This window comes from Lissotriton helveticus, chromosome 3_1 (genome assembly GCF_964261635.1).
Source record: "Lissotriton helveticus chromosome 3_1, aLisHel1.1, whole genome shotgun sequence".
NCBI classification, from domain to species: Eukaryota; Metazoa; Chordata; class Amphibia; order Caudata; family Salamandridae; genus Lissotriton; species Lissotriton helveticus.
Window position 1 is genome coordinate 2,098,352,284 of NC_136061.1, and position 23,783 is coordinate 2,098,376,066.

At 43.8% G+C, this 23,783-nt stretch overlaps 1 protein-coding gene across 1 annotated transcript in view; it reads right to left on the bottom strand.

Moving 5' to 3' along the window:
- The window catches only part of UNC45A (unc-45 myosin chaperone A), a 367,777-nt gene extending 347,393 nt beyond the window's left edge, over positions 1–20,384 (bottom strand). The window contains exon 1 of the mRNA XM_078683264.1: positions 20,200–20,384. Within this exon, the coding sequence (XP_078539390.1) occupies positions 20,200–20,220 (21 nt within the window). The 5' untranslated portion in view covers positions 20,221–20,384. The remainder of the gene's footprint in view (positions 1–20,199) is intronic.
- Between the last annotated feature and the right edge of the window lie 3,399 nt (positions 20,385–23,783).

Here is a 23,783-nt window from a genome sequence, read left to right on the forward strand (position 1 = left end):
TTTCTTGAATGATGGTTATGTTCTGTTGTATGTTGGTCTGGAGCACCGCTAATTTACATGACATGGTATATCTCCATTACATATCTGCACTTCCCGATGGATTGTTCTTACTGAAGAAGTGCAATCAAATACATTTACTAAAAAAATAAGCGTCACACTGAGTTAAAGTGTAGGCGTTTTGATGTTTTTGTAATGATCTGTGTATTGTATGTGAAATTAAACCAATAAACGTGCTCACAGCTTTAGCTTGGACCAGGTTCTCACTGTCGTCTAGCTTTGGACCATAAACAGCACCCTATTTAGATACCGGTGTAGCACCAGTGCAGTTTTAGCAACATTTCTTGTTCTCTAATATAGTGACAACAGCCGATCCAGTCCAGGTTCTCACGTCGAATCATGGGAGAGCGGGAACGAGGAGAACGCCGATCTGCTGCCTTGCCCCTGCTGCCCGCTGTCTCGCGCTTCACCTCCCGGCTAGCGGCTTGTGGCCTTCCACCAGACATTGTTGCCACACAGTGGGGGCCCGAAATTATCCTTGAAAAATGTCTTCGAGCCATTGAGCCCTTCGAGCCCTGGACGAGTGACCTAGTGCGGTCGAGTGTGACAGAGTTTAGGCCCCCCGTAGTGCACCAGTCAGCCGCTGTCGGGCTCGAGCAGCGGGCAGAGCTAGGGAAAAGAAGGAGCAAGGGAAAAGAAGGAGCAAGATGAAAGAGGAGTTTGGCCCCCGCAGTACACCTCTATCTGGGAGGAAGTTGGCATGTGTCCAGAGCCACTCCCAGAGGGGTTGGCAACAGCAGTAACAGCATTAACAGCGGGAGTGGGGGGGGGGGGGCAAGAGAGCACAGCCACCTTTAGGGGGTGGCAACGGAGTGTGTGTCCAGTGAGTCTGCGGAAGCGACCCAACTAGGTTGGGGGCGGCTGGCAGGCTCTTCTGTGTGCCCTGCTCTCTGCTCCCCTGCCTCAGGAGGCTGAACAGACGGGAAGGAGAATCTACGGACTCGCGGATAGGAATCTGGCGAGTCGAGGGAGGAGGTTCAAGGAAGCTATGGAAGGTTGATAGTGGATAGCGAGATAGAGCCTTGTTGAGTGCTGCTTCCTGGCAATACAAGGAGGGAGGCAGTTTTCGTACTTGGGTCATAGTGACCGGGCTCAGCTTGTGTAAACAAATTGAGGTGGTGGTAGCGAGCGCACTTGGGCACTTATAGCTGGGAGATCTACAAAGTGTTAAAAGTGACAACTCATCAATAACATATAATAACTTTATCAAAACAAATACATATCACTCAAACTACTAGTCATGCGATCAGGCAGGGTGAGGAAGGCACTGGGAATTAAAGTAGTTACTCCTAAAAGACTCGCCAAAAGGAAAAAAGGCGACAAACCAGCAACAGTAAATGGTGGAAGTTCTATACTGAAGAGCAAGCTAATTGCACCTATTGTGTCCATGTTTGAAAAATCAATGTTAAACAAAACAAAAAAAACGATGCAAAACTCAAGATTTCACTATTTAAAAGATCCCGGTTCATCTTTCTGTGCTACACCTGTCTGATGACCCTGTTGGCACCCAAAAAAAAAAAAATCGTACAACGGATATACCAAAGGGGGAAAGAGCTAGGTCAAGAACACACCCTAAGGAAATTAATATCAAATTTAAAATTAAACTCCATTGAGAAACTAGACCTGAGCTCATGGAGTAAACTGACGGAGAAGCTAGAAAATCAAGACACGAGCAGTCCAGCCGGGGTAATCTCACTGCATAGTGCCATTATAACAACACCAACAGTACATGCTGCACGAAACGATATCAGTATCAATTCGGAACATCAGCATCAACATTAAGAATTTCTACCCGCCCCCAAGTAAAATCTGTGGGGAAAGCACGCCATGTAGTCCGGCTATAGCACATAAGACCTATGATCTTAATACATCAAGTAGCTGCTCCTTACAAACTACTGAGCATGGACAAGTAATTAGCCTAAATGGCTTGCAATCAAACACAGATGATCTAGTGCACCTTTGGTCAAACCAAGGCCTATCTTTAACCGACTTGGATGACTCAAGGGTGACTAAACATGTGGAAGGTACACATGAGACAAAGGTGGAAGGAAATGAAGAAGAGGAGTTGGTCGCTTCATAGGAGAGCAAACCTGTGGAAGACACATACGAGGTAAAGGTGGAAGCCCAAGGAAGGGATTAAGATGAAAATCAGATGCTTAGCCCAAACCATACGGGTGCAAACGACAAAACATTAGACCACAGAGACAATTTTCAATCAAATCTAACAGAGAAATCTGGAGATTCACCTGAAAATTGGGCAAGTAACATCAAAAGCAATAAAAACGGGCAAACAGAAGTAATACCATCAGTACTGTAAGCACTACAAATGTCAACAGCAACGTTGATAATGCAGTCGGATAAATTGGATATACAAATAGATCTTATGAATATCATCGCATCACAGATAGCTGGAATAAATACAAAACTTGAAGATTTAACAAATTTAATAAAAAGAGTACAACCAAATTATTCACCGCGGGAATCAACCTGCACATGTGGTCCAATGATAGACAAATTAGGTTTTCTTCCAACAATATAGGAACAGATACTTTGTTTGAATAAGCGCTTGGTTACGCCGGCTAAGAATTTAGTGTCTTCCCATACAAAAAAGTCAGAGGTAATTGTAAGTCAGATCCATGCACAGGCACCAACAAATACTTCTCAAGAACAAAAGAAAGAACTTCAATTTCTCACTGCTGAGACAGCGGATCTCATAATAACTAAGCAAGTGGCTGATCAAAGTGTCACAACAGAGCAATCTGAAAAGAAGACGATTCAATCTAGAAGACAAAAGAAGAAGGAAAGGAAAGCAAGAAACAAGACAAATGATCCTAAACCGCAGCAAGGTAAGAGTATATTCCATTTTCTCTAAAACAACAGCAGGTGAGCCTCTAGAAGAATATTGCCCTGGACAACACTAGATAGTGTTATAAGTAACGCAAACACTTTATTGAAGGGCTCAGAGGCATATATACGGAGAAGGCGTTAGCCCCCAGGAATCAAATCAACAATACAACTTTAATGAAAATCGAGGACTGCTCATCATCATCATTAAAGACCACATGAAAACCGAGTCAAAGGGCAAACCTGTAGTCGCCGCAGTAAAGTGTGAAGAAGTCAATGGAATAAATAAAGAGTTAGACAATGTGGCATTTAACAACAAGCCTGAAATACACAACATGACCTCACTAATGAGACCACAGTTACAAGAAATTGAGGAAGTAGGCAACCGTAGGGTCATCACAGAGGGAAATTAAAAACTCCAAAAAAGCATGTTGCAATGAAGCCACATACTCTGTTAAGTATTCAAAAATTAAGATCGGATTTGGTAGTAAACAGGGAACCTACTAATAATTGGAAATCTGTTACTGCGGCAATTACATACGTAGAGAAAGTAGATACAACTTCTGTACCACAACATCCAGTAAAAGAAGTGATAGATCAATGTACTCCAGTAGTATTTCAAAATCCAACACAAACTAAGCAGCAATGCCCCTCTTACGGCCATCTTGGGGATGTATGACGGTACAACGCGTGGTATTACCACGCGTACCGTTACAACGCATTTTTTCAGCGCAAGTCGTTAACACGACTTGCGTTGTAGGGGTGCGGACTTAGGAATAGTTAAATTTACTATTCCAACACCAGCCTACGTACAGTAGGGAAGGTGTTGGAATAGTAAATCTACTATTCCTTATCCTTGAGCGCCCTTGTAAAAGACGCGTTGTAACGGTACTGCGGGGTAACATCCGCGTTGTAAAGGATGTTCCCCCCATCTAAGTATCCGTATTTCCAATCAAATTAAATCTCAGTCTAAGAATTTGGAGGTCAAAGAAATAGCACCTAGTACCCAGGTAACTCACCAGATAATACGGACCCCAGACTATGAAAGGCAGGGCAGTTACGATATCTTAAATAGAGGCAACATTATGAAACTTATGGCAGAAATTAAGGAACTAAAACATGTACAATCGTCAGATCTTGTAGCAGTCCAATTTCTACTAGGACATAACAACACAACAAAAGAATGAACATTAACTACATAGCAGACGTTGTAGTGAAGGCAGGGGCCCTGCTTGCACACATGGCTATGTTAGCATAAGCTTATTAGACGTTTAAATGCCATTTTGCCACTTTGCAGTTTTTGCACACAACACTACATGTAACTGTTGTTGTAAGTTAGACTGCTTGATTTTCTTCACATGGGAACGGCTTGTTTTTAACATCCCTAGACTTACATCGCGACCTTAGTTTGTACAGTGCATGCAGAAACCTCCAAGGTTACCATAAAAATGTAAGCTGTTATTCGGATTGATCGGCCCCCGCTCTAGACACAACATGCACACAGCTGCAGCTAACTGAAATTCTAGCGCTTTTAATATCGCACTGCATGCATGATTAGGGCACTTAGAGAAAATCATTTTCCAGAGAGAGAAAGCTTTGCTGATCCGGATGTGATTCACTTCTGCTGATCTTGGAGGTATGGGGTTCCCCGTTGAAGCCTAAGAGGCCTTCTATTATTATTACAAAACCTAGTTGCTAGCAGAGGAGGGTGGTTCACAAAGCAGTTTCCACCATCATTATAATAGGATTTCTCCCTTTGTGATTTATGGAATTGTAACAATGCTGATCGTATTATTTTTAATCATATGCCTGCTTACGTTAGCAAAATACTGCATCTTAGAGTACGTCGTTAAAATAAACATGTTAAACTTTTCCCTGTCTCTACTTACTCACAATGTGGAATGGTAGGAGAATAAAAACGAAAGAGTGTTCTTGATTCCCACCATTCCTGAGAGTAACCTAAGTCGCATGTTCTGGGTTGTCCACTCATTGGTAGCTTCGCTATAGGACAGAGAGCTAACGAGACACTGATGCTAGTCGGTTTGGGGTTCTAGGTACTGAGGTGAGTTGTTTGGTACACCGCAATTCACTGAGATCCTGGGTCTCTGTGCACAGTTCTGTGTATGAGCAGGATCCCAGCAACAACGTCGGAGTTAGCACACTTAATACTAAGTAGCTCGGATCAATTTACAGCCTGGCAAATACAAATAACAGCACCGGCAATACATCGTTACCCATTTCAATTGAAAGAAATTGAAAAGCAGCATACTAAAAGGAAAATAAATCAAACAGCAGTTTCCACACAGGTGTATTCAATTTTACAAAACGCAAAGGGTAGGAGTGGTACAGTCCAGTCTTCAGAGGGATTAGCCACAGAAGTACAAAGGGAGACTGACCTAAATCAAGATCAATGGAGCTGGCTACCCAGGATACTAAGCAACAACAGTAGTGTTTGACATAAGAGAGTTATGGCTACCAGCTCTGATATAGGTGCTATACACATGTTATCTTGGAACATAGCTGGAGCTAGGGGATTACTTGAGGAGGGCCTTCAACTTAAGGAGTTGGCAGATTGTGACATAATACCCCTGCAGGAGACTTGGTCGCAGGAAGAGATCAATAGTAGGTTTCACTCACTACACAATAGCTGTGGAAAAATGCAAGCAATATGGTGGGGCAATAGGCGGATTGATAGTATATGTATCCACAGCTTTAAAAATAACAACGGAACAGCTGAAATCTCCGGATCGCAGCATACAACTTGTTAAATTCTCAGATCAACACTCAGGTTAAGGAAATACAATGGTATGAATTAACTACTACACACAACCGAAGGTTCAAATAAAAAAAGGAGAAAAATGATCTTTTAACTAAAACAACATAAAAATTACGTTGTACAGAGCCCATGTGGAATTTAATAGTGTCAAGACACTTTAATTCCAATCTGATATTCACGCCGGATGATGATGAAAAAAAAACCAGACAATTCATATTGGTGTGTTCCACAGCAATGTTATGCTGGGACCTGTTGTGTTGTCGTGTTGTGTGGACCGTATTGGTCAGCAACTAGCAACAGATCTTGAATTCAGAGGTATGCATGTGCTTAACGGAAGAATGGATGAAGATCGCCCACCGAAAAAAACACATCACCCTCAAGGGCTCAATCAACGGTAGATTGTACACTTATAACACTTCCTCTAATGCCATTATTGGCCCGTTTATTCATAGAGTACACCACCTTGAGTGATCACTCAATGCTGCACGTCATTTTTAATCTAAACATGCCAAGATTTCAGTTTACTAATAAACCAGAGGGCGAAATTACTTCAATAAAACTAAAACGTCTTAAATGGACAAACACAACTAAAACAGATTTGTTCTTATCAATAAAGGTTCTCCTGGCAGACCAAACAATAGAACCCATGAATAGAATCCAAGCTTGGTCGCTCCTTCTAAAGAAATTAGCAAAAATAATGAAAGAACCCAAAATCAGGGTTAAAAGATATGACCAAATGAAAGACCTACCAAATGATCTACAAATGCTAAAGAGAGCTCTAAAAAGAGCGCAAAGGAATCTGCACCTAGACAAATCTGAAGGGATAATATGGGAAACATTTCGACAACTGAGAAAACAATTTAAAAAGAAAATGTGGGAATTAAAAAAATTGAAAACAGTTTCTGGTCCAAACTAATTTACAACGCAAGACATTCGAATAAATTTGGGCACTCAATAAATAACATGTCAAGGACTCGAAATGCATTAACATCGTTTCTTCAAGAGCAGGAATGGGTTATTTTTCTTAGGGAGAAATTTAAACAGAAACAACTCCAAGACGTGGACGATTACCAATCGCTGACCGTGATGTAGTCAACTGAGCATGAACTGGTTCCACTGACAAATCAGTTATTTTACACAACAGAAGAAATAATAAACAAAGGTAAATGTGATGGAGCTCCCGGCCCGAATAGGATTCCGCAAGCCACATTTAAACACGATTCGGAGTATTGGAGCACGCACCTAGAAAATCTTTACACTGATGTTGAAATTAACAATCTAGTTCCAGATAGTTGGCAGAGATCAATCATAACCCCTATTTATAAAGGAGGAGACATATCTAACCCTGCAAATTATAGGCTAATTGCCTTACAGGATGTTGAAGCTAAGTATTTTGCCTCACTTATTCTTGAAGCTCTGGTTGATTGGTCAAGAGAACGTAATTTAATCCCAAAAAATCAAACAGGATTTTGGAAGGGTATTGGAACAATCTCCAATATCTTGTCAATTTCACTGATTGCTGTAAAATGTAAAAACAAGAAACAGAACCTGCATCTGTGTTATCTAGATTTAAAAGCTTTTGACAGCGTAGACTGGAAACTACTGTGGGCTAAATTAAAATCCTGGAATATACCGGAGAGAATACTTATGGGTCTACTGCTGTTTTATACAGATATTGTTTATGTGAAGCTTGGGGATGGACCTAGAATATCCAGAAAGGTGTATACCAGCATGGGTTTAAAACAGGGCTGCGTTTTGGCCCCGCAACTATTCAACTTATTCATCTCAGACCTATCTGGAAAGCTCAATGGAATTAACTCATATTCACCAAAATTAGGTAAATTACAATTATCGCATCTTGCCTACGCAGATTATATTGTTCTCTTGAGCTTAACTACGGTGGGTTTGATAAGACTATTAAATGAACTCTCTGAATTTCTGTCTGTAAATAAACTGGAACTCAATTCATCCAAAAAATGCTCATTACAAACTGAATAGCTCCTCATCATAAAATCAGGCTAAAAGGCAAATTATTAGAGAATGTATCATGCTACAAATATTTGGGATTTTTATGTAGATAAGCTATTGTTTCGAGACCAGAAAAAATATATGACCCAGCGAGCAGGGGCCCTAATATTTGTCCTTAGATCACTAGCAAAGAAACTGGAAGGACCTTCATTAAGACTGCTGCTGGTGACTATTTCTTCCAAAGTACTGCCAACACTATCATACGCCAGTGCCGCTATGCATGGGAAGGACTTAGAGCAGTTATGTGGAATTCCTGCAGCCCGTCGCCCAGGACATATTGTTTGGGGTCAAGGACAAGAAGTTTTCATGTTTATTTTGTATTTGGGACAAGTAGGCCCACCCCTCAGCAGCACAAACCCTTTGGCTGCCAGATTACACTACCACATTATGGATCAGGGAACAGTACTGTCTGCAGTTAAGTTAGCATTTGTGTTCATATGTGAATGCTGTTCTAACTTGTATTAATGGTTCATTAATAAAAGCCTTTATTAATAGGGTCAGCGCTCTAAGGAAATTTTTTAAGTTCAGATTGCACTACTGACCGTGGTTCCAGTATAAAGATGTGTACACACGTTTGCAAAGTTTAACAATATAAGGATACGTATAATGCCTATAGGATGCTCTCTGATTAGATGCAAATATATGTAAAAGCTTGAATGCAAGATTGATGATTCTATGCTTTCAAAATAAAATGGTCATAAAAAATGCAACTAAGAAAAAACGTTTTGCTAAGCTACTGTGTACCATTTCAGGTGCCATTTTTTTGAAGCATCATTTATCAAAATGTGATAATGCATGCTAGTATTTCCCAAAAATATTCATAATGGAAAATCTGTGTAACCAGTTGCATCAAAATTATAGGAAACATGAAAATAGACAAGCATTGGCAAAGCCAATAGAGATGACGTTGGTGGTGAGCCTATTAATTATGTCAGTGCTTGTCTTGTTTTGTAAAACTCTATTGTTGTGGGAGCTGCCAGGACCTCATTATAAAAAAACATTGGTAAAGCAAAAATATTTTTGGTCTCAAAAACCACACATGCGTTTTAGCACTTTCAAATAATCATGTGTAGATTTCCTCATGTGAAAATCTGTTGTGCATAACAAGTTAACTTTACCACCAACCCCTTTTTCCCAAGCCCTGGAAAAAGTTTTTCTTCTGCCCTCGTCAGGAGTAAATTTCCAACCTTTTTCTGTATGGGAAAATATTAGAGATAAGCTGATGAAACCCATAAAACATGCAAGTTGGTAGGTATGCCCAGACACAAATGGGCATTCCAACCAGGGGGAACTATTGCTTACCGCTACCTCCAGCCACAGTATGTAGATCTGTGGGAATGTGACAAGATAACGGAACTGCTAGTATTCAGACCCTACCATGGTGTGAGCTCTGGCACAATCAGAGAGGCTATTACCAGAGCTCTTATTGAGCGAAACTGCTGCCATAATTTGTCGCCACACTACATGGCAGCAAAAGGACAAGTGGATTTTGTTAGAGGACAAGTAGGTTTATGAAGCAACCTGTCCCAAGGACAAGTAGATATTTTAATACATTCCAAACACCTGTAGAGACTCTTAAGCTAATAGCAAGCATTTACAAAATGTTCTGCAGCTCGCCAAGATCGCTTAACCAGCGCAAATGCGCTTAAAATTTGGGCTATTAAACGAAACATTGGGCAGACTCTACACATACAGAAAGGTGTGGTATCGGATTAAACAAAATGTAGAGGAAAATAGCCTCAATGAATCTTTATGGCTGGAATTGGAAAAGGAAGAAAAACCTGCCATCCTACAAATTCTTGGAATATGCACTTAAGATTACTTGTATCACTGATCTCTGGAATAAAAATAGGCCCTATCCAACATTCAAGCTGGCACTCAATAAAGCTGCAAAGTTCCATTCGTTGCTGGTCGATAAAGTCATTTTTGTTAAAAGATCTCATTCTTGGGCAGTGATCAATAGCTATAAAATACTGAAACAAGCAGCTTGTTTGGACTCCACCTTCTCTATTCATGTAAAAAGACAACTAATGGCATTGCGGTTTGGAAAGTTCCCTACTCTTGCGGACACCCCGCAATAGAAGTATATGGAGAATCAAAAATGCCGGCTTTGTGACAGTAAAAAGGAAGATTTGGTTTACATTGTAAGAGACTGTAAGATACTGCAACCAGCGTGAATTACCTTTTTACGGAAAGCGTTCTTGGACAGAGGAAAACATTTGTGTAGAACCGCTATTAGAAGAGGACTGGATTCAACAGATTCCCAAATGAATTGCAAATTGATAAAGTTTTTATGCATTCATGAACAAGAAATGAAAGCAAAAGCACTTTAAAGAGCTAATTTGAAGAATATTTTAAGGATTGTGTAAATCTTATGATGTTTTTTGGATTATAATAATGTAATTTTGGGGAAAAATTGGGAATGAAGAAAATTGTGTATGTAATATTGTTATGGTTTTAATTAAATGAACAATAAACTATTATTATTATTACTGAGGTCATAAATATTCTGTAGCATCGCTCTCTGGCCTCCCAAATGCCACTGAATAAAGACTGCATCCAGCTGTACCTGCCACCAAACTTCTAACTTTGCATCAAGTTATTGCACCTCTGGATCCCAAGGTGTGAAATGCGGTTTACTTATTTGTGCTCCAAATTGGCGTAAACTAAGCATTTTATGCATAACACAGATGTTTTTCGTGCTCAATCAGTAAATTAATATTCATTCTATTTGTGTTCACAAAGATGTTTCTCTGTTTCATCCAGTTGTTAATCTCTGTCATTCTAGATTAAATCGCCAAATGATCATAGGTATTCTTCAAATTTCTTACGTTTATGACAAGATGAATGGTCTGATCCAAATGTGACTTGCCCATTTCCTTTCACACTTGAAGCCCCCTCATATGCACCCCAACCACCAAATCTATAAAAACTGTTTCATGTCATCTGGTGATTGTTGCCAAGTTACCCACTACCAACATCTAGTCTTCCAATTGATTTGCAATTGTAATCCAAGCATTCCAACCTACTGTAACTCATAATGTGCACATGCTGCACACTTAAGCTCAGCGTAATTCCCTTGGCAATAACACTGCCAACCACTCATGGAATGAACAGCAAACCACTAGCAATACCGCTCCTACCTTCTCGTACTGTGCTGTACTTTTTACTGCAACACGTAGAGGTTGTGACAGAAGACTAGTATTAATGTTATTCTATGCTGCAGTGCAACATATTGAAATTTTTAGTCCCATTTTCATCCAACTATTTAGGTGGTCTACCCCAGCTGAGCAAAAAGCCTATGAAACATATCGAAGTCGGTTATTAATCATTTATTCTACTCCAGAGTTATCTAGCTTACACAAACACTGCAAGCCATGTAAAACATCACATCAGAGACGCAGTCTTCAAATACTGACCCAGCATCCATTACTTCCAACCCGATCCTTCACATGGTCAATCTGAGTGGCAGCACTTTAGCATTTCCAATAACCATGGGTGAAACTTCAATTACACTGGTGAAAGTTTGTGATTTTCGTGTTACACTTATTACAGGAAATTACAGAAATTACGCCAATCCAAGAATTATGCCGCAGTTCAAAGGAAAAATAAAGCACAATAACTACACAAACAACCACCAGAATGTGATCAGCTGTTTGCGGAAATTGTGATTTCATGGCATTTTTAAGTATAAAATGCATCCTTATGTAAAAAATGGGCGCAGGTATGCCTTTTGCATTAAAACTATAGTGCTAAATGACAGGTGTGCATATTACGTAGCACATTCAAATTATCCTCCCATCCATTGCTGCCTTTTCCTCAAAGAGTGCATCCGAGCAAAGGTAAATTTGGCGCTACTCCTGAACCTCCTCTCCTACCCTTTCCCCAGTAAACCCCTCTCATTGGTGATGCTGGTGGTGGCCCTTTTGTGCTCACTGGTCGGGTCCTGGCTGAATACCTCAGACCAGTGAACAGCATGTTTACACACATTTGCCACTTTACCCCTCATCTTAAACACCTATTCAATTGCTAAACTGGAGGCGATAGTCCATTTGAGGGGGTGATACAGAAGGAAGGGGGAGTGGGAGAATAACAAACGTATGCAGCCTGCACTGCCGAGGTAATTAACTGAATGGCAGTCTGGAATGCCCAGGTTACTTACCAGTAATCTTCATTACTACGAGTCCTAGTCTTGCTCGCCACAGTAATAACCATTGAGCATTCTGCTCCTACAGAAACTCCAAGTAAAAAGTTACATACTAGTCTCCCTATCCCTCCAATATAACCCCCAGTGCAACAATCAATCAGATAAAAGGACACATTAGTCAGAGCACAACCTGTAAGCAAAGCTGTAGACATGAAGCCACAACAGAGGGCCGGGAGGGAAGGAAAGTATACTGTGGCGAGGAAGACAAGGACTCGAAGTAATGAAGATTAACGGTAAGTAACCAGAGCATTACCTCCTCGTCCGACTTCCTCGCCACAGTAATAGTCATTGAGCAGAAACCAAAGCAATATCAGCTTCATGGATAGGAAACACAGCCAACACATGGAAGCCAGTATAAAACAAACTTTATTGATAACAATGGCGAGAGACACGCATCTCAAGAAACCTCAGAGTCCAGGATCGAAGAGGCAAAGGCAACAGAAGCCCCACTCCCAATCTCAAGCCGTAAAGACACATGAAGGTATGAGAAGACCAAGTGCCCACCCTGCAAATATCCTCCAAGGAAACACCTTTAAAGGCGGCCCAAGAAACAGCAACAGATCGAGTAGAATGCCCCAGAATAGGATGAGAGGGAACCACTGACAGGACATCATACCAAAATAATAGTCTCCTTAATCCATCTACAGAGAGTGGAAAGAGACGGCTTCAGGCCCTGCCGAGCCAGACCAAAAGTGACAAACAAATTGTCCACTCTGTAACAGAGACTCCTCCTCCGACGAAGGAACATGCAAGAAGACAGGGAGGACCACCTCTGCAGAACGATGAAAGAAAGAGTCAACCTTAGGGACTAAAGTAGGATGAGCCAGTAAGACCATCCTATCCTCCAAAATCGCCAAAAAGGAGCAGACAGTAGAGGAAAGCCCCCAACACGTCTGGCAGAGGCAATAGCCACCAAAAACACCACCTTAAGTGTAAAAAGGGAACCCCTTGTAATGACTGCAACACTAACGGAAAATCCCACGGGGGAGGAGACAACACAGGACGAGGGCATTGAAAAGCAAGAGATTTGAAAAGACGAGCCACCAAGAGCTCCATAGATACAAAAAGCAGACTAAGAAAAGCCCGACTGACAGCCCACTGAGCACGGAGGGTAGAAAGGGCTAAGCCCAAATCAAAACCATGAACCGTGCAGGATCCAAACTCACAACAGATCAACCATGGAGAAGACACCAACTAGTAAAGTTGTCCCAATGCTTAGCATAAGACTTCAAATTCGAGGGGCGCCTGACTGCTGTATAAGACCCGCAACCTCCACAGAACAACCACTCTGGATAAGGGAACACCGTTCAAGAGCCAAGCCTGCAGACCCATGGACCGGAACACCAGAAGAAAAACCAGAGGCCCATCAAGGGATACGTATGGCACGGTAACGTCCAACCCGGATCCACCCTCACCAGGGACGACGCAGGAACGAACCCCTTGATGGAAATCCTGACCACAGGGGTGCCAAAGAGACAAAATATGGTTCACCACAGGATACAAATGGAAAGGACTCCACGGAACCACCAACAATGACGCGGACATCAGACCCTAGACCCTCAACCACAGTCTCACAGTAGGGCAAGCCCCTGACAACAGGGACCGAATCTCCAACATTAGAGTCAATTTTCATGCAGGAGGCAGGAACACCAACCCCAACTGAGTCCGGAAGTGAGTACCAATGTACGACAGATCCTGAGAAGGAACCAGGCAGGACTTCCTCCGAATCACCAGAAATCTGTGACCCTCCAGGATCTGGCAAACCTCCTGGACATGGAGCTCCGCCTTAGAAAAAGAAGAAGCAGAAATCAACAAATCATCCAGGTAAGATAAGATCTTAATACCCCTCCCATGCAAATGACCTAGCAAAGGGATCAGAACTTTCGTAAAGGGGGAGGAACACAGGCCAAAGGGTAATACCTTGAACTGAAAATGTTGCCCGATAACACAGAATCAGAGAAACTTCTGAGAGTTCAGATGGACTGGCACACGGAGATACGCATCCTGCAGGTCGATGGAAGCCAAAAAATCCCCCTGAGAGATCAGCGGGAGGATCACCTGCTAGGACACCATCTTGAACTTTATGGGAGGAATGAATCAATTTAACCACTTCAGATCCACCGGTCTGAGGTCCCAGGTGTGTTCCTCTCCCAGGAAGAGAACAGAGTACACTCCCAGCCCCAGCTGATCCATGGGTACTGGAATGACAGCGCCCTTTTCCACAAGACAGCGGACGCCTTACAACAGAGCCACCTTCTTCAGAGAGTCCCTGGGGCAACGAGTGACCCGAAAACAGTCTGGGGGAGTGTGGACGAACCCAAGGTGAAAACCTTTCGACACCACCTGAAGAACCTATTGATCCGACACAGTTTACCTCCAGCTGTCCAAAAAGAGAGACAGTCGACCCCCCACAGGACCCACACCTGGAGCAACCCAGTCAGGACTTGGAGGGAGCAGAAGAGGAGGAGGAAGATATGGCAGGAAACCGGGATTTGTTAGAGGAAGGATCACCCCGGCCACGCCCCCTTCCATGAAAGGGCTGAGGAACCCGTCCTTGACAAGCAGGACCAAAGGCCCTACGAGCCCCAAAAAAGCGTGAACGCCCTGCTCTCTCCGGAGCCAACTGTTTACAATCTTCTGCAGACTTCTTGACCATATCTTCCAAGGGAGCACCAAACAGCTTAACTCCTTCTGTCCAGCAACAGCCTTCCAAGAACTGGCAACCAGCTGCCACAAAAGACCCAACTGTAGAAGCCGCTGCACAGAAAAAAAAAAAGGAAATTTCAGAAAGGAGACACACCTGTTGTTCCATTAGTGCGAGAGTGGGAGAAATGTCCTCGCCCTGGGCCAACAACTCCGCTAACGACTTTAAGTCTTTCAGCAACGATTGGATGGCATAGGAAGAATAGGTAGCAGCCCTAATAGAGAAATTGGCAGTGGCATAAGTAGGTTTCACCGCTGCATCCACCTTTTTATCAACAGGATCAGCCGGAGAAGCATCCTCAGAAATAATAGTACCCCGAGAAGACATGCCAGCCATCAAAGAATCCACCTTCACCAAGGCTGGAGATTTAAACACAAAGTCCTGACACAGATACTGTTTTGCCAAAAACCTGGGAAAGTTACTCTTACCCACATCCTTCCATTCAGTTTCCAACACCTTCACGACAGAGGAGTGGAGCGGCAACAACTCCAGCTCTTTTTGTTGATACTGCAAAAAGAAATCGGAGTCTTCCACAGTTACATCAGACTCCGGAAACAGCAGTTTGGAACAGATGTGCTGAAGAGCATCCTTAAGATCCGACCCCTGAACAAAACGACCCTTAAGATCTACATCCTCCTCCCCATCAGGGTCCTGGGAGGAACCAGGGTCACATTTGACCTTTTTAGAGGGAGGAACCGACCCTGACACGCAAAGGGCAGCCACAGCAGTATTAATCATTTGTTGGATCAGAGCGATGGAAGGGACCACTTCCATAGACCCAGAAGTCTCCCCAGCGTGAGTAGAAGGCAAATCAGCATCTTCCTCCATCTTGGCACAACAAAAAATGCCAGACTAAACCACTAAGGCAAGCTAGGATGCTTAAAAAGCATACTATTGCCATGGAAACCAAGAAAAAAATGCTTGAGACCGGCCATCGGCACACCCATAGCGCATACACCACTTTAATTAGCCCCTGGAAAAGGCGTTGTACCAAACGTGCCGACCCGCAAGGAGCTGACATGAAGACACGCCCCCACAGGACGACGACCAGCGCAGAAGACCCAAGCCGCCGTCCTGCAGAAGCCGGTAAGATACAGGAGAGCAGGGAGCCATGCGGAGACTCAGGCGTCCCTCCTAACCCCACAAGGAGTGCGCCGCAATCAAAGACACACGCTAGACCTGCCAAGTCCGCTGTAGCAGGACTCGGCAGAACCAATGAAGTCAGTGTATAGGCACAGCACTTCCGAGAGTCCACTAGTGCAGGACCGAGGAGGAAAAGTCAAAGAAGTGCCAAAAGAAGGGGCGAGGCAATGATTACAACCCCTCCACCCCCTTTAACAGGGTCCATGAGTCCGGTAGAGCAGGACCGCCGACCCCAACGTACCTACTCTTCCAGAACAGGAACAGCACTCGGAGCAGTGCAGAAACAAAAAAACAGGTTGTGCTCTACTAATGTGTCCTTTTATCCGATTGGTTGTTGCCACTGGGGACCATATTGGAGGGATAGGGAGACTAGTATGTAACTTTTTACTTGGAGTTTCTGTAGGAGCAGAATGCTCAACAGTTATTACTGAGGAAGTCGGATGAGGAGGTAATGAAATAATTATTCGAGGCAGCTCGGCAGGCGAGCTACGTGTGCGCCCTGGAACTAGACTCAGCTTGCCAATGCCAAAAGCCAACCCTGCTGCCATCTTCCCCTAGTGGGTTTGGCTGAGTGAAATACAACCGCTCAGGTACACAGTAGAAAGGAACTCCGGAATAAATGCATTTTTAGAGCTTTTAGGATAATCGCAGCCCTGGTAAAGAAGTGAATGGTGACAGTCAAGTCCTATGAATATGTCAGCACAGAAATAACTGTTCATGTTGAAGGTAAGAATAGTTGCGTATTTATGAATACAATTTAACTGTGTCACTGGAACACCCTGATTCCAATTTTGAACTTCAGCGAAGTAGTAAGTGCATTTTGGGACATGTTGTCCTCGTTCATTTCAACTAAATTGACATGAAAACTATGATTTGTAATGCGACAAGATGGCTCTGTGAGCTAAATGCTCACCACTGAACGTTCAGGAATCGACAAGTCACATGTTTAAATTCTAGCACAGACAGCTCAGCCATGCTGCCCTTCAAAATCAGTTGAATTAGGCAATGGTAATAACTGTTATTTACAGTATTTAGAAATGGAAAAACAAATTATAAAACGAAAGCCGATGACCGGACATTTTGTGTCTCCCTAGGTCTGGGAAAATATTTTTTATTACGTGGGCTAAATTCCCGAAATTACTTGAAATTTCACATTACATAATTTTCGCGTAATATTTGCACTAAAAACACTTGTGTGCACAGAAAATGACACATTTTTGTGCCCGAACTATTCTCCTGCCGCTATCGTGCTAGAGGTTTTTTTTTAACCCGAAGTGAATGCTCACGTGAAAAAAGTAAGGAGTGTGTTGGATCACAACCTGCTTCATTCAGACCATCGGCACTCACTGGTTAGAGCGGCAGACTCTGAAGCAGAGATCGGGCCCGGGACCAGGGTTCAAGTCCCGACGCGGCAGGGTCTTGGGCTCAATGTCTGCGGACTCGATAATTCTCGCCTCGACGCCTACTCTAATCATGGGTCCCACGCTGCAACTCTGGGCAATAGCTTGCTTAATCTCCACAACGGCCCCACAACACTGGGATGCCTGGCTTCACCTTGGGAGTGCCCAGGAGGGGCATCTCACAGTGAAAGCCAGGAAGGGTTCCACAGCGTTATACAGCCCCATTGGGGCAGCTGTGCGCTTTACAGAATACACTACATTTACATTGTCATGCCAGTCAACATGACGCCAGACCGCCCTTAAATTCCTTTATTAGGTTGAGCGACCTATCTCAATGCACATGCGCATTGAGCGGGAGCGAGATATATAGGGGCTTATCGAGAGTTTACCGAACTGGCGATTCCACTGGCGATTTCTTGCAGTGCATGTGCTTTTTAGGTCATTGCGCAACGCAAGCCCTAAAAAGCGCGTGCACAATGCCACCAGCCGCCTGCCTGCCTGCCTCGCATTACCACATCAAAGGCAGCCCTCCCAGCGCATTTCTCACCCCCTAATTATTCACGGCCGGTCGGCCGTACTTTCAGTTTCACGGCCGCGTCTCCTCTTAAAACTTGTTTAACTTGTTTTTTTTATCTTGCCTCCCGCAGCGACGCAACTTAAGACCAAACGGAGTTCTTAAATGTACACCAAGCAGGGTTAGGCTCTGGGGTCGTGCACTCCTCATCGCCTGGGCGTCGTGCTTCATGTTTGAGCAAAGCACAGCGCATACAAACAATGGCGGGCGAGGCTTTTTTTCCTCACAGCAGGCTCCCTTAAATTTCAATGACTCATGGTTTTTTAACCAGCTCCGCACTTGCGCTTCAGCAGTAGTGCCGCTGCATATGTTTATTTTCAGCACCTTTAACTTTCAACAAGGCGGCGCACGCCTTTCTTTCAGTATGGCGCTTTTTTAAATCTTGCCTCCGAAAGCAACACGACTTAAGATACCACGCCCCCTCATGTGAGACCTTCACACCCTCATCGCCGCTCTCCCCGCTCCGCCCCCTCCCCTGCCCGCCGTGTCGCATTTCTCCTCCCCCCTCCCCACAGCAATGCCCTCCATCTTGTCTTCCCATAGTTTCACTTCCCCTCTCCATTTCTGACCCCATCACCTCTCGGGCCCGTTCTCTAAATATGCCCTCCGAAGCTCTTGCTCTTTCTGTCCACCCTCTTCCTCTCTGTCTCTCCCCACACGCCTCTTACTCCTGCCTTACTGCCGTTCTGTTTCTCACCCCGACTCTTCTGTCTTCCTTCTTTCCGTATTCACCTCACTCTGTCTACCTCGCTCTCTCCCGCCTTCTTCTCCTGCCATCATCTCTCTCCCGCTCTCTCTTTCCATCATTCTCTCTCTTCTGTCTTCATTTGCTTTTCTCTCTCGCTTTCTTTTGCTCTACCTCTATTTATTTATTTCCCTTTCTCCAGCTTTCTCCTCCGTCTTCATCTCCGTGTTTTTTTCCCGCTTCCATGACCATAATTTGTTTTATTTATTTTTATTTAGATTTTATTGCAACAAACCCTAAACTTGTCTACAATAATATTTACACTTTAAGAGAAGCACCAAATAAACGGGAATCTGCAGTAAAATGCTCTCACGGAGCCTTGTTAAACAATGTCACATCAGACTGAGAAAAACTGGCTCTTCCCTGCCGGGCTTCCCATCGCGTTCCCCCCCTTAGCCTCGGTGTGTGATAAACAATGTCACATCAGACTGAGAAAAAAACGGACTTTTCCCTGCAGGCTTTCCATAGCGACCCCCCCCACCTCAGCCTCAGCATCGTTGGTGGTGTTCAGACAATACTTACTGGGGCAGTAAGACGGCTGATCCACTCACATCTCCCCGCTTTTAAATTGCCTCGTCTTAAACTGGCTGCCAAGAAAGCTCAGTGGGCTGCTTGCCCCCTCCGGCTATGTACTTCTAACCTGCAGGTGAACTTTACATCGAAGTATGGCTGACTCTGCAGGTCACGCTTCCAATGTCGACGCAATGTACAGTTTTATGAACACAACCCTTTCAAAATAGGCATTAAAAATCAATACACACTGAAAGAACGCATTAATTAAATACATGTTTCCATTTTAAAGGAAAAGAGTTAAAAAATGTTTTAACCCCAAACAAGCTTTCACAAGCACTTTAAGAATGCAAAACTCTCATGACACAGCCTTGTTATTAAAGCTTTATTTTTTTTTAAATTAATCTTACCCTGCAAGCATTATTCTAAAATCTTTGTGTGCCAATTTCTTTAAAAAAATATAGTTTATAGAAAATGCTTTAATTTAATAAAATACAATTTTGGTTTATGAACATAGCCAATACAAGACTGTGAAACATGAAACAAGCATTGGCATAGCCAATGGGTCTCGCCTTTGGGACCTTATAAGTGTTTAGTTATCCAGCACAATATACTTGGTACAACACCATCAACTGTTGCATGGCTAAACACTTATAAGGTCCCAAAGGCGAGACCTATTGGCTATGCCAATGCTTCTTTGGAATAGAAGATGAAGCATAAGAAACAGGCAAGCGCCAGGCAGCACAACCTCTCGGATCCCAGCTCGGCTTCTAACTGACCAGCCTCACTGAAATCCATATGACCAAGCTTCATTCCAAAGCTCGCACCAACACGAGCCTTAAAGCTATACACAATAAACAAACATCTTTATTTAGTATAAGAAATAACAACACACCAGCTACATGTCTGAAAAATAAAACTCGTGTCCCTCTACTACTTCGTGTGAGGATATTCATTTTATACTTGTTTACACATTAAGTTTTATCAAGAATTATGTTCGCTTTCAGGAACCTATTTCTACCTCGCACTGATCCTACCCAGTACTTATCAAACTATTTCTTTTAATATGGCTCACCACTCCATTGCTTATTGGGAGCGCTCACTGAACATCCTTCCATTCCCTTCAAACCGCTTACGGGGATACGGCCCTACATTGCCATTTACATGACACGTTCTGCTCGGGCTGAGGCAGCCTAGGCTTCGGTGCTCACCTCTGGGTCGGTTGCCTCCATCTCCGGGCTGTGGCGCCCTGCGTGCGGATAGCCTCGGACAGTTCGTTGAATTCTGCCGACCAGTCAGCCGGGTGAAGCTTCCAGTGCCTGGGGCTGTCAGACACTCCAGCAGCCACCGAGCCCGGGTCACAGACAAGCCACGCCCCTTCAGCGGGCGCGCAGCTATGATGCAGTCAGAAGCGTCTGTATAAGTGCTGGGAGTGCATGCAATGCGTCTTGTCTTTCCTAATATGGAAGAAGGAGGAATTGTATCTGTTTTGTTGGCGAGAACTCTAGGCGTAGTTTTTTATGTGTCCATTTGCTTCACTCATACCGCTGACTGAGCCCAACTAAAATTGTAATTATTTTGGTTGACAATGTGAGTGTGTGTTAGAAATGTTAGTGTGTTTCAGATATGTTTTCTTCAAATAGTCTTCTGCGAGCCATAGTACGATTTGAAAAGTGATTAGGTCGGTGGAATGTGTTAACGCTGGTTCGACGTTAACATTGTTATAAGCACTATTATTATTACTTATTTATATAGGCAAACATAATTGCAATTTTTTAAAAATAAATCTTTTTATTAATAACAGACTACAGTAGTGTGACATTACATCATAGTGTTCAAGTGAGATACTTGCGTCTGTATATTAAGTATATAATGACAATTTGGGTACATACAACTACAATAAATGACATATCTGTACTGCGTTTTATGTCATAGGTGAGACGGGTGGGTGAGATAAAGTGCGGGACACAAATATTACCTCCATATTCATTCTATTCGCCCCATATTCGGGACCATTTTACGGGCATTCCTGTGCCATGTAGACTGTATTCTCCCTCATCATCCACCAGTCCATGTCTGTTTCCCAGGCTTCTACCGAAGGTGCCACACTTGCGCCCCACATTCTGGCCACATTACGTTTAGCGACCATCAACCCCAGAGTCACCCATGCTTTTTCTTTACTATTCGGGTCTGTGGGTTCCCATATGTTCAACAAACACCTCCTGACATCCAGGTCTGAGACGTCTCTTTCCCAACAACCACAGAGCCTTCCCAAGGGATCCGGGGCGTTGTTGATCAGTTTTTTGTAAGTGAGGGATATCGCCTTTGTTTGTTTATAGCCATCTAGGAGCCTGTCTACCAGAGGCGAGGCCTCGGGTGGGGAGAAGTGGGGGTACTCCCCCTTCGGTGTCTGTGACGTCGAAGCGTCTTACCTGCATGTATCAAAAGCGCTCAGTGTCTGCCATGTCATACTCTTGTTGCAGAGTAAGGAATGAAACAATCTCTCCCCCCTCCATAAGTCGCCAACCCTAGAGATCCCTATTAAATTCCATTTATCAAATACCTTAGTCTTTCACAGGGTTCCCAGCTGATCTGAATCCCACAAGAGGGTAGCCTTGGTTATCCTACATTCCCAACCCATACTTCTAGTGGCTGCGTGCCACACCTCCACCAAATGCCTGGTGGGTACTGTCAACTGGAATTTTGCAGGCCTGCAGTAGAGAGCCATAAAGTAATTCCCCCCCAGGCAAAAGCCATTTATCCATCCTGTAGCCCGGGTCGTCTCAATGCCGCCCAATAATATTTTTAATGTCCGTGAGCCCTATTCCTCCATCGTACCATCCACCTCACTAATTTTGCCAATGAAATACGGGGACGCCCTTCCCAAAGTAGTCCTCTCTGTGCATTTTCCACCTCTTTGAATTATCCTGTCTGAACCAGTTTAGGGAAGTTCTTTATGGCATAGAGGAATCGTGGTAATTACATTATTTTAAATAGGGCAGCTCTTCCCAGTAATGATAGTGGGAAAGTATTCCAGTGTCCCACATCTCATTTTGAGCGTTGCAGCGGGGGCGGCAGATTATGTTCATAGCTAGCCCTAGGGTCAGATGTGACATATATCCCCAAGTATTGAAATCCGTCTAAGGCCTCCTGTTCTGGGTACCCTCGTGGCAGGGGAGGAAGTCTTCCACTCAGGACATAGATCACAGATTTACTCCAATTAATTGAATAGCCCGAGTATTTGCCAAAGTTTGTGAATATGTTGAGGACTCTATGCAATGATGCCCTGGGCAAGGCCAGATACAGCAGGATTTCGTCCGCACTCCCAATTTTCTGCCTATTTTTCTGCCCTTTTCAGGCCCCGAATAATAGGGTCTCTATGGATCCAGGATGCGAGTGGCTACAGAGTTAGCGTAAAGAGTAAAGGGGACAATGGACATCCCTGTCTAGTCCCTCTACCGAGGGAGAAGGCAGCAGATTTTTTATTATTGACAACTACCTGTGCCTGAGGATTCGAATTCATGAGTTTTACCCATTTGATAAAATGTGGCCCGAATCCCATCTTACCCAGCACCGTAAAGAGGTATGGCCATTCTATGGTGTCAAACGCCATAGTGGCGTCCAATGACACCACTACCGCGTCTTATCTGATGATTTCTGTTATATTCATTGCTGCTTCTGTCTCGTGTGGGGATGGATTGGAACCTGGAATCACATGGTAGAATCAATGTGGTTCCAGATTCTGGTCATTCTAGCAAGTGCGGTTGCTGAGGCAGGAACAGTACTACTTGCCTTGTACAACAATAAATCTTCTACAATTCAACTTACCTGGTCTCCTGGAATATTTACCTTACAATATTTTCCTTATGACCCAACACCCCGTTAAGTCTCCTCAGGTTGAGTGCTGGGTTTCTGTTGGGCATAAATCTCAACTGGTCTGGTTGTACCAACTTACTAACAACCGACCTAGGCAGACAGCCAGTAGCTTAGCCAGTATGTTAGGCTCAGCATTTAATAACGAGATTGTCCTATATGAAGAACACATATTTTTGGGCCTACCTACTTTGTGTATGGTTATCAACGTGGCCACAGGCGGATCTTGTCTACCCACTTCACAACTCTCCTCAAACATGCTCCTCAAATATGCAGCAATGATGTCTGGTTTCAGCTTGTACAATTCAATTGGCAGCCCATTTGGGCCCAATGCCTTTTGGATTGTAAGCTTCTAATGGCCTGGGCAACCTCGTCATTGGTTACCTCACTGTCCAACAGTTCCAAGTCTTCCGTCGATAAGGTTGGGAGCGGTATGTCTGAGAGCAGGGCATTAGAATCTTCTTCTCGGAGGGAGGCATGCACTCGATAGGTGGTACAGTAGTAATTGGCAAATGCATGAGCTATCTCCTGCGGATCAACCAACACCTCCCCCGTCCCTGTATGCAGTTCCGTGCGCAGACGACTTGCAAGCTCTTTTTTGTCCAGCCAGGCCAATAATTTACCTGCCTTATCCCCCAACTCATACAGTCTACCTGCCTTATCCCTAATCAGTGTTTTGGCCATGTAGGTGGCTATAGATCTATATTCCTCTCGTTTGAGTTTCAGAATATGGAGTCTGTCTGTCTCTCCCATCCCCGTTGCTTCCTCCTTCATTTGGAGGATCTCTCCCTCCAGCCTGGCTAGGTCTTTAGTCTTTTCCTTGCGCACCCCCGGCAACCTGGGAGATTGCCTGTCCTCTCACGACCGTTTTGAAAGCCTCCCAACGTGTTTGTGCCAACTTTACTGACGCTTCACTTTGCCG